This window comes from Ylistrum balloti, unplaced genomic scaffold (assembly GCF_031769215.1).
Source record: "Ylistrum balloti isolate Yb309-2 unplaced genomic scaffold, AGI_CSIRO_Ybal_v1 Utg370402, whole genome shotgun sequence".
Classification (NCBI taxonomy): Eukaryota; Metazoa; Mollusca; class Bivalvia; order Pectinida; family Pectinidae; genus Ylistrum; species Ylistrum balloti.
The window spans coordinates 702,072-714,345 of NW_026782275.1; the positions used below are offsets into that span (position 1 = coordinate 702,072).

General features: G+C 38.1%; 1 protein-coding gene across 1 annotated transcript in view; it reads left to right on the forward strand.

Moving 5' to 3' along the window:
• Window positions 1-7,644, forward strand: part of LOC132554418 (gamma-aminobutyric acid type B receptor subunit 1-like) — a 167,997-nt gene extending 160,353 nt beyond the window's left edge. The window contains exons 15-18 of the mRNA XM_060218737.1: window positions 4,436-4,563; window positions 5,690-5,818; window positions 6,233-6,373; window positions 7,095-7,644. Of these exons, the coding sequence (XP_060074720.1) occupies window positions 4,436-4,563; window positions 5,690-5,818; window positions 6,233-6,373; window positions 7,095-7,391 (695 nt within the window). The 3' untranslated portion in view covers window positions 7,392-7,644. The remainder of the gene's footprint in view (window positions 1-4,435; window positions 4,564-5,689; window positions 5,819-6,232; window positions 6,374-7,094) is intronic.
• Window positions 7,645-12,274: the final 4,630 nt, after the last annotated feature.

Sequence of the window (12,274 nt, forward strand, 5' to 3'; positions counted from 1 at the left end):
GTAGGGCATGGAAACCAGACTACAACAAGAATTAGAGCATTGTACAACCAAACGTATCTCCATCTGGCTAGGTAGGGCATGGAAACCAGACTACAACCAGAATTAGAGCATTGTACATCCAAAAATATCTCCATCTGGCTAGGTAGGGCATGAAGACCAGACTACAACCAGAATTAGAGCATTGTACAACCAAACGTATCTCCATCTGGCTAGGTAGGGCATGGAAACCAGACTACAACCAGAATTAGAGCATTGTACAACCAAACATAACTCCATCTGGCTAGGTAGGGCATGAAGACCAGACTACAACCAGAATTAGAGCATTGTACAACCAAACATAACTCCATCTGGCTAGGTAGGGCATGGAGACCAGACTACAACCAGAATTAGAGCATTGTACAACCAAACATATCTCCATCTGGCTAGGTAGGGCATGAAGACCAGACTACAACCAGAATTAGAGCATTGTACAACCAAACGTATCTCCATCTGGCTAGGTAGGGCATGGAAACCAGACTACAACCAGAATTAGAGCATTGTACAACCAAACGTATCTCCATCTGGCTAGGTAGGGCATGGAAACCAGACTACAACAAGAATTAGAGCATTGTACAACCAAACGTATCTCCATCTGGCTAGGTAGGGCATGGAAACCAGACTACAACCAGAATTAGAGAATTGTACAACCAAACGTATCTCCATCTGGCTAGGTAGGGCATGAAGACCAGACTATAACCAGAATTAGAGCATTGTACAACCAAACGTATCTCCATCTGGCTAGGTAGGGCATGGAAACCAGACTACAACAAGAATTAGAGCATTGTACAACCAAACGTATCTCCATCTGGCTAGGTAGGGCATGGAAACCAGACTACAACCAGAATTAGAGAATTGTACAACCAAACGTATCTCCATCTGGCTAGGTAGGGCATGAAGACCAGACTATAACCAGAATTAGAGCATTGTACAACCAAACGTATCTCCATCTGGCTAGGTAGGGCATGAAGACCAGACTACAACCAGAATTAGAGCATTGTACATCCAAAAGTATCTCCATCTGGCTAGGTAGGGCATGGAAACCAGACTACAACCAGAATTAGAGCATTGTACAACCAAACGTATCTCCATCTGGCTAGGTAGGGCATGGAAACCAGACTACAACCAGAATTAGAGCATTGTACATCCAAAAGTATCTCCATCTGGCTAGGTAGGGCATGAAGACCAGACTATAACCAGAATTAGAGCATTGTACATCCAAAAGTATCTCCATCTGGCTAGGTAGGGCATGAAGACCAGACTACAACCAGAATTAGAGCATTGTACATCCAAAAGTATCTCCATCTGGCTAGGTAGGGCATGGAAACCAGACTACAACCAGAATTAGAGCATTGTACAACCAAACGTATCTCCATCTGGCTAGGTAGGGCATGGAAACCAGACTACAACCAGAATTAGAGCATTGTACATCCAAAAATATCTCCATCTGGCTAGGTAGGGCATGAAGACCAGACTACAACAAGAATTAGAGCATTGTACAACCAAACGTATCTCCATCTGGCTAGGTAGGGCATGGAAACCAGACTACAACCAGAATTAGAGCATTGTACAACCAAAAGTATCTCCATCTGGCTAGGTAGGGCATGGAAACCAGACTACAACCAGAATTAGAGCATTGTACAACCAAACGTATCTCCATCTGGCTAGGTAGGGCATGGAAACCAGACTACAACCAGAATTAGAGCATTGTACAACCAAAAGTATCTCCATCTGGCTAGGTAGGGCATGGAAACCAGACTACAACCAGAATTAGAGCATTGTACAACCAAAAGTATCTCCATCTGGCTAGGTAGGGCATGGAAACCAGACTACAACAAGAATTAGAGCATTGTACAACCAAAAGTATCTCCATCTGGCTAGGTAGGGCATGAAGACCAGACTACAACCAGAATTAGAGCATTGTACAACCAAACGTATCTCCATCTGGCTAGGTAGGGCATGGAAACCAGACTACAACCAGAATTAGAGCATTGTACAACCAAAAGTATCTCCATCTGGCTAGGTAGGGCATGGAAACCAGACTACAACAAGAATTAGAGCATTGTACAACCAAAAGTATCTCCATCTGGCTAGGTAGGGCATGAAGACCAGACTACAACCAGAATTAGAGCATTGTACAACCAAACATATCTCCATCTGGCTAGGTAGGGCATGGAAACCAGACTACAACCAGAATTAGAGCATTGTACAACCAAAAGTATCTCCATCTGGCTAGGTAGGGCATGGAAACCAGACTACAACAAGAATTAGAGCATTGTACAACCAAAAGTATCTCAATCTGGCTAGGTAGGGCATGAAGACCAGACTACAACCAGAATTAGAGCATTGTACAACCAAAAGTATCTCCATCTGGCTAGGTAGGGCATGAAGACCAGACTACAACCAGAATTAGAGCATTGTACAACCAAAAGTATCTCCATCTGGCTAGGTAGGGCATGAAGACCAGACTACAACCAGAATTAGAGCATTGTACAACCAAAAGTATCTCCATCTGGCTAGGTAGGCCATGGAAACCAGACTACAACCAGAATTAGAGCATCATACATCCAAAAATATCTCCATCTGGCTAGGTAGGGCATGGAAACCAGACTACAACAAGAATTAGAGCATTGTACAACCAAACATAACTCCATCTGGCTAGGTAGGGCATGAAGACCAGACTACAACCAGAATTAGAGCATTGTACATCCAAAAATATCTCCATCTGGCTAGGTAGGGCATGAAGACCAGACTACAACCAGAATTAGAGCATTGTACAACCAAAAATATCTCCATCTGGCTAGGTAGGGCATGAAGACCAGACTACAACCAGAATTAGAGCATTGTACAACCAAACGTATCTCCATCTGGCTAGGTAGGGCATGGAAACCAGACTACAACAAGAATTAGAGCATTGTACAACCAAACATAACTCCATCTGGCTAGGTAGGGCATGGAGACCAGACTACAACCAGAATTAGAACATTGTACAACAAAAATCTGTCTAGGTAAGGCATGGAAACCAGACTACAACCAGAATTAGAGCATTGTACAACCAAAAGTATCTCCATCTGGCTAGGTAGGGCATGGAAACCAGACTACAACCAGAATTAGAGCATTGTACAACCAAACGTATCTCCATCTGGCTAGGTAGGGCATGGAAACCAGACTTCAACCAGAATTAGAGCATTGTACAACCAAAAATATCTCCATCTGGCTAGGTAGGGCATGAAGACCAGACTACAACCAGAATTAGAGCATTGTACAACCAAAAATATCTCCATCTGGCTAGGTAGGGCATGGAAACCAGACTACAACCAGAATTAGAGAATTGTACAACCAAACGTATCTCCATCTGGCTAGGTAGGGCATGGAAACCAGACTACAACCAGAATTAGAGCATTGTACAACCAAACGTATCTCCATCTGGCTAGGTAGGGCATGGAAACCAGACTACAACCAGAATTAGAGCATTGTACAACCAAACGTATCTCCATCTGGCTAGGTAGGGCATGGAAACCAGACTACAACCAGAATTAGAACATTGTACAACAAAAATCTGTCTAGGTAAGGCATGGAAACCAGACTACAACCAGAATTAGAGCATTGTACAACCAAAAGTATCTCCATCTGGCTAGGTAGGGCATGGAAACCAGACTTCAACCAGAATTAGAGCATTGTACAACCAAAAGTATCTCCATCTGGCTAGGTAGGGCATGGAAACCAGACTTCAACCAGAATTAGAGCATTGTACAACCAAAAGTATCTCCATCTGGCTAGGTAGGGCATGGAAACCAGACTACAACAAGAATTAGAGCATTGTACAACCAAACATAACTCCATCTGGCTAGGTAGGGCATGGAGACCAGACTACAACCAGAATTAGAGCATTGTACAACCAAACATAACTCCATCTGGCTAGGTAGGGCATGGAAACCAGACTTCAACCAGAATTAGAGCATTGTACAACCAAAAGTATCTCGATCTGGCTAGGTAGGGCATGGAAACCAGACTACAACCAGAATTAGAGCATTGTACAACCAAACATAACTCCATCTGGCTAGGTAGGGCATGGAAACCAGACTACAACCAGAGCTGAAACAGTGTAAAACAAAAATTATCCCCTGGGTAGTTGCGCAGACAAATTAGAGTTCTGTGTTTTCTATTTTGTATTAGAGAATGGAATTATGTTGGTAAGATATAATCAATGAAATATGAAATTATTGTACGAGAAATAAGTAATCTATTCATACAAGTCAATGAATTTCATCAGTGACCATGTACTGTAGTGGGAGGCTGCTCGAAGCCGAGGAGATCTAAAGACAATCATCAGAGTCACCTACAATGTATAACAATGTTTTATTTTGTCTACAGATATTGTACTTTGTTTTGTTGACAGGAGTAATATATGGCTACAAAGGGATACTATTACTGTTTGGAATATTCCTGGCTTATGAGACGAGGAGTGTCAAACTGAAGCAAGTTAACGATTCGAGATTTGTAGGAATGAGTATTTATAACGTTGTGGTAAGTCAGTCATAGTTCGTTAATGAAATACTCGGGTTTCTTGTTTATTTTCACATCGCAGATCAAAATCAGGACTTGGTCCTGAATTAAAATTTGCAATTGAGATCCTTACTGTATTGAAATGAAAACAAATCTTATTTGAAAATAAGGTGGTTAATTTCACCAATGTATTCTTAAATTTTTATCTTAGACATAACTCTATGCATGTTTAATTCTTTCATGAATGACAAACTAGTTTCTGGTTTAGTTTTAGGTAAAAAACATTTCATGAATTAATTAAAATTTGCAAATGAGATTCTCCCTTTATCGAAGAAAAAAAGGTAGCCCATGAATTCTTATTTCAATAATTTTATAAAAATAAAAATTGTAACTTTTCCAAACTGTGTGTGTGTGATAACATACTAATTAATTATGACTGTTCTAGGTGTTGTGTGTGATAACGTACAAATTGTGACTGTTCCAGGTGTTGTGCGTGATAACATACTAATTGTGACTGTTCCAGGTGTTGTGCGTGATAACATACTAATTGTTACTGTTCCAGGTGTTGTGCGTGATAACATACTAATTGTTACTGTTCCAGGTGTTGTGTGAAATAACATACTAATTGTTACTGTTCCAGGTGTTGTGCGTGATAACATACTAATTGTTACTGTTCCAGGTGTTGTGCGTGATAACATACTAATTGTTACTGTTCCAGGTGTTGTGCGTGATAACATACTAATTGTTACTGTTCCAGGTGTTGTGTGAAATAACATACTAATTGAAACTGTTCCAGGTGTTGTGCGTGATAACATACAAATTGTGACTGTTCCAGGTGTTGTGCGTGATAACATACTAATTGTTACTGTTCCAGGTGTTGTGCGTGATAACATACTAATTGTTACTGTTCCAGGTGTTGTGCGTGATAACATACTAATTGTTACTGTTCCAGGTGTTGTGCGTGATAACATACAAATTGTGACTGTTCCAGGTGTTGTGCGTGATAACATACTAATTGTTACTGTTCCAGGTGTTGTGCGTGATAACATACTAATTGTTACTGTTCCAGGTGTTGTGCGTGATAACATACTAATTGTGACTGTTCCAGGTGTTGTGCGTGATAACATACTAATTGTTACTGTTCCAGGTGTTGTGCGTGATAACAGCTCCCATCACCCTTATCATCAGTAACCAACAAGATGCCAGCTTTGCCTTTGTAGCACTTGCCATTCTTTTATGCAGCTTTCTGTCTATGGGCCTAATATTTGTACCCAAGGTATGTATTCTCTGTAGCCTCCAGTGCCAAGTAAAAAGGAGTGGGACCTTACATTTGTACAAAAGTATGTAGTGTCAGGCCTCCAGTGCTGTGTAGAAAAGTGCTTTGTAGCCAAGGTATCTACTTCATGTAACTGCCAATACTGTTTAGGATAAATGGGATAAGAATTTCATATTTTTCTTCTGCAATAATTAATTATCACAGACTCAAATATAGAGATCTGATGCTGACTTTATCAATCGAAATTTCTGGGAATAAGTATGTTTTGGAAGAGTTATCTCCCTCAATCTTTACAGACTTTTTTACTATGTGTTTTTGTAGAGTTGTAGTTTATGTCGGTAGAGGAAGGAAGTATAGATATTGATGATAGTTTTTACTTACAAATAAATTTTTATAAATTAAATTTTGTTTCAGATAGTTGAAATCAGCCGAAATCCAAAGAAAAATCACCTGGAGGTGCGGGCTATGTCTGAATCTGTAGCCAGTAAGGAAGAAGAGGAGAGACACCAGAGACTGCTCATAGAAAACGAAGGCCTCAAAAGACAGATTTCCGAGGTAAGCGTGACAAAAGATTAACTAAGGTGCATGATATCACAGAATCTCTGAGATAGGGACTACAAAGGCAGAACTCACAGGAAAAGGCTGTAAAATATTCAACTTACAGAATCTCTTAAGTAAAAACTAAAAATATAGATCTTCAGGGCAAGGACTGCGAAAATAACCAAAAAAAAAATAATAATGTTATTCATTTAACACTATATATGCTAATGGAATAATGCAGAAACTGATGGAATAGCAAAATAGCTGATTCTATTTGGCTGGAAATGTTGTCGAACTTTTACCAGAATGTAAACGTCAATTTTGTTGGTAAGGCCAAATAGAGAATACATTTCAGAAAGATAAATATTGATGATGCAGTGCTATAGAGACGTTGAAATTGATTAAGGTCCATATCACAATTTTGCTGACAACTTAGAGAACAAAAAAGTTCTTAAAAGATTTTATTTGAAAAGTGAGTTTTACAAATTAAGTTGAGATTTATCAGAAAACTTGGAGTTCATATCTGAGGTAAAGGTATTTGACAAAAAGAGATCTCTGTGCGAAAGGTATAAGAAAATAGGGATTGTATAATCAGAAGGGGATCTCAAAACGACCCTACGGTCGCTACGTTACAATAAGGACAATTACTTCAAAGGTACATTTTATAAGATTATGAGTTGAAAGAATGTTAGCCAAAAATTAGTAGGGTTTTTGAAAATCTGTCTTTCTGTTACAGATGGAAGATCGAGTTAAAGAACTAAAGGAGAAGCTAGAGCGTAAAACACAGCAGAGGCTCTTGACAAATGGGGAAGGACCAGAAAGGATTAAAATTCCACCGATAAATAAATCGGACCTATCTAAAACGGACATCGACATAGAGAAGTCACCCGATCTACATGATAGCATCGTGTTAGACCATAACAATATTTTCAGTGACACGTCTGTGCCATTCCAACCAAACTCAGACTCAAATTCAAGTGTGCAGAAAAATCTCCACTATTCTTTATCAGATCAAGATCTTGAATTTTTGTGAAACGTTCAGAAATTTTTACACATCCGTCTTTTTTTTTAATTGAAACTCAGCAATATCTCTTTGATACGCCATGCTTAATACGATCTTGTCCTGTAGAAATGAAAACTTACTTTTTGAAGAAAGAATACTGAAAACTGACTGAATTTTTGTAAATATGATACTGCTATTTGTGGAATTATATGCTGAAAATTGTAATCATACCATTATTTTGACTCAAATTAAATTGATACTGTTCTCAAAATTCAAAAGCATATTTATATCAGTGTTGTATTCTGTATCAATTTTAGATCTGTGATGAATAATTGTGAAAATGACGGCTCTCTCAATATCTTTTTTTTCACCGGATTTGAGGAATTGCAAAGTTATAACACATGCAAGCATTTGACCTCTCTTTGTGTGAATTGATGTAGAAAATGTTGTTTGACTACCAAGTATAAGGTTTGATGTATTGAAAAGTGTTTGGGTATGAAATAGTATATAGTTGGATGGCAGGAACTGTGTTTGGGTATGAATTAGTATATAGTTGGATGGCAGGAACTGTGTTTGGGTATGAATTAGTATATAGTTGGATGGCAGGAACATTGTTTGGGTATGAATTAGTATATAGTTGGATGGCAGGAACTGTGTTTGGGTATGAATTGGTATATAGTTGGATGGCAGGAACATTGTTTGGGTATGAATTAGTATATAGTTGGATGGCAGGAACTGTGTTTGGGTATGAATTAGTATATAGTTGGATGGCAGGAACATTGTTTGGGTATGAATTAGTATATAGTTGGATGGCAGGAACATTGTTTGGGTATGAATTAGTATATAGTTGGATGGCAGGAACATTGTGTGGGTATGAATTGGTATATAGTTGGATGGCAGGAACATTGTGTGGGTATGAATTGGTATATAGTTGGATGGCAGGAACATTGTTTGGGTATGAATTGGTATATAGTTGGATGGCAGGAACATTGGGTATGAATTGGTATATAGTTGGATGGCAGGAACATTGTTTGGGTATGAATTGGTATGAACATTGTTTGGGTATGAATTAGTATATAGTTGGATGGCAGGAACATTGTTTGGGTATGAATTAGTATATAGTTGGATGGCAGGAACATTGTGTGGGTATGAATTGGTATATAGTTGGATGGCAGGAACATTGTTTGGGTATGAATTAGTATATAGTTGGATGGCAGGAACTGTGTTTGGGTATGAATTAGTATATAGTTGGATGGCAGGAACTGTGTTTGGGTATGAATTAGTATATAGTTGGATGGCAGGAACTGTGTTTGGGTATGAATTGGTATATAGTTGGATGGCAGGAACATTGTTTGGGTATGAATTAGTATATAGTTGGATGGCAGGAACATTGTTTGGGTATGAATTTGTATATAGTTGGATGGCAGGAACATTGTTTGGGTATGAATTGGTATATAGTTGGATGGCAGGAACATTGTTTGGGTATGAATTGGTATATAGTTGGATGGCAGGAACATTGGCTGGGTATGAATTGGTATATAGTTGGATGGCAGGAACATTGTTTGGGTATGAATTGGTATATAGTTGGATGGCAGGAACATTGTTTGGGTATGAATTGGTATATAGTTGGATGGCAGGAACATTGTTTGGGTATGAATTGGTATATAGTTGGATGGCAGGAACATTGTTTGGGTATGAATTGGTATATAGTTGGATGGCAGGAACTGTGTTTGGGTATGAATTGGTATATAGTTGGATGGCAGGAACATTGTGTGGGTATGAATTGGTATATAGTTGGATGGCAGGAACTGTGTTTGGGTGTGAATTGGTATATAGTTGGATGGCAGGAACTGTGTTTGGGTATGAATTGGTATATAGTTGGATGGCAGGAACATTGGGTATGAATTGGTATATAGTTGGATGGCAGGAACATTGTTTGGGTATGAATTAGTATATAGTTGGATGGCAGGAACATTGTTTGGGTATGAATTAGTATATAGTTGGATGGCAGGAACATTGTTTGGGTATGAATTAGTATATAGTTGGATGGCAGGAACATTGTTTGGGTATGAATTGGTATTAGTATATAGTTGGATGGCAGGAACATTGTTTGGGTATGAATTTGTATATAGTTGGATGGCAGGAACATTGTTTGGGTATGAATTAGTATATAGTTGGATGGCAGGTATATAGTTGGACACTGTGTTTGGGTATGAATTAGTATATAGTTGGATGGCAGGAACATTGTTTGGGTATGAATTAGTATATAGTTGGATGGCAGGAACAGTGTTTGGGTATGAATTAGTATATAGTTGGATGGCAGGAACATATAGTTGGATGGCAGGAACATTGGGGAACATATATATGTTGGTATATAGTTGGATGGCAGGAACATTGTTTGGGTATGAATTTGTATATAGTTGGATGGCAGGAACATTGTTTGGGTATGAATGAATTAGTATATAGTTGGATGGCAGGAACATTGTTTGGGTATGAATTAGTATATAGTTGGATGGCAGGAACATTGTTTGGGTATGAATTGGTATATAGTTGGATGGCAGGAACTGTGTTTGGGTATGAATTGGTATATAGTTGGATGGCAGGAACATTGTTTGGGTATGAATTTGTATATAGTTGGATGGCAGGAACATTGTTTGGGTATGAATTAGTATATAGTTGGATGGCAGGAACATTGTTTGGGTATGAATTAGTATATAGTTGGATGGCAGGAACATTGTTTGGGTATGAATTAGTATATAGTTGGATGGCAGGAACATTGGGTATGAATTGGTATATAGTTGGATGGCAGGAACATTGTTTGGGTATGAATTAGTATATAGTTGGATGGCAGGAACATTGTGTGGGTATGAATTGGTATATAGTTATGGCAGGAACATTGTTTGGGTATGAATTAGTATGAATTGGTATATAGTTGGATGGCAGGAACATTGTTTGGGTATGAATTGGTATATAGTTGGATGGCAGGAACATTGTTTGGGTATGAATTGGTATATAGTTGGATGGCAGGAACATTGTTTGGGTATGAATTGGTATATAGTTGGATGGCAGGAACATTGTTTGGGTTGGTTGGCAGGAACATTGTTTGGGTATGAATTTGTATATAGTTGGATGGCAGGAACATTGTTTGGGTATGAATTAGTATATAGTTGGATGGCATTGTTTGGGTATGAATTAGTATATAGGAACATTGTTTGGGTATGAATTGGTATATAGTTGGATGGCAGGAACATTGTTTGGGTATGATTGGTATTAGTTGGTATATAGTTGGATGGCAGGAACATTGTTTGGGTATGAATTTGTATATAGTTGGATGGCAGGAACATTGTTTGGGTATGAATTAGTATATAGTTGGATGGCAGGAACATTGTTTGGGTATGAATTGGTATATAGTTGGATGGCAGGAACATTGTTTGGGTATGAATTGGTATATAGTTGGATGGCAGGAACATTGTTTGGGTATGAATTAGTATATAGTTGGATGGCAGGAACATTGGGTATGAATTGGTATATAGTTGGATGACAGGAACATTGTTTGGGTATGAATTAGTATATAGTTGGATGGCAGGAACATTGTTTGGGTATGAATTTGTATATAGTTGGATGGCAGGAACATTGTTTGGGTATGAATTAGTATATAGTTGGATGGCAGGAACATTGTGTGGGTATGAATTGGTATATAGTTGGATGGCAGGAACATTGTTTGGGTATGAATTGGTATATAGTTGGATGACAGGAACATTGGGTATGAATTGGTATATAGTTGGATGGCAGGAACATTGTTTGGGTATGAATTGGTATATAGTTGGATGGCAGGAACATTGTTTGGGTATGAATTGGTATATAGTTGGATGGCAGGAACATTGTTTGGGTATGGATATGAAGTCTGATGTACAGGATGGCTGGATGAGATATGAAATTCATTTAAATAAATTGTGTTTACTTTCATTCCAGTTGACTGGATTCAGATTTGTGAAAAAGTAAAATTTATTTAACATGGATATTCTTCTTAGGAACAGCGTAAGTTATTAAGCCTGCAGGGATGAAGACCTACTCTCCAAATTTGAAAGATAGAATTCTGTAAGACCTCTTTAGCCTGTTAATTAGTTGATCTGCAGTGCAAACAGTTTAGTTACAAATGCAATATTTCCTTTAATTTGCAAACATATATTTTTTCATTTCATGTTGATCATTTGAATTGATAAATTACACAAAAAATGAATTTTTGTCCCAAGAATTTAGGTTTTAAGTCAAAGGGAAATTGTCAGTTATGTATTTCATTAACATTATGTTTAACATAAGGAGGCCTAAGTATACCTTTATGCAAGGACTGATACATATATGAAGCAGTGTTATGATCCACTTACTAAGATAGATGGGCTTGTGTTAAGATACCAGTGATTATCAGGACCCGTTGGTAATGACAGTATATTTTATAGCAGAAAAGAAGAGAAACCAACGCCTAAAGCTAGGTTTACATTCACTATATTTTTCTTTCGTTGACTATGCTGGTAGCCATCGTTTTTAGCGATAGGAGTTGCTCCTCTTATCTGCTTTATTTCTTTCAAGAGGGCTGTAGTATCCCACTATCGCTCCTCCTAAAGCCTTGTAAATGACCTAAAACATACACATTTGCTTAAATGACATTGAATCTTTGAGAATTTTCTTCTCTACAAGTAATATGTTGTATAATGAATGAAAATTCAGGCAAGGTGTTTTACTGATTCGAACAGGGTTGTTCACTTATGAGACTCGGGTCAGAGTACACTGTATACGTAAATTTAAGAGTAGAACAAAATCAATTTAAATTTACATAAACGTGTACAGTTGGTATAATTAAAGTCCTCATCAAATGCTAGTGGAGTTTAGTTCAGTTTACTTTGGCACTCACATCA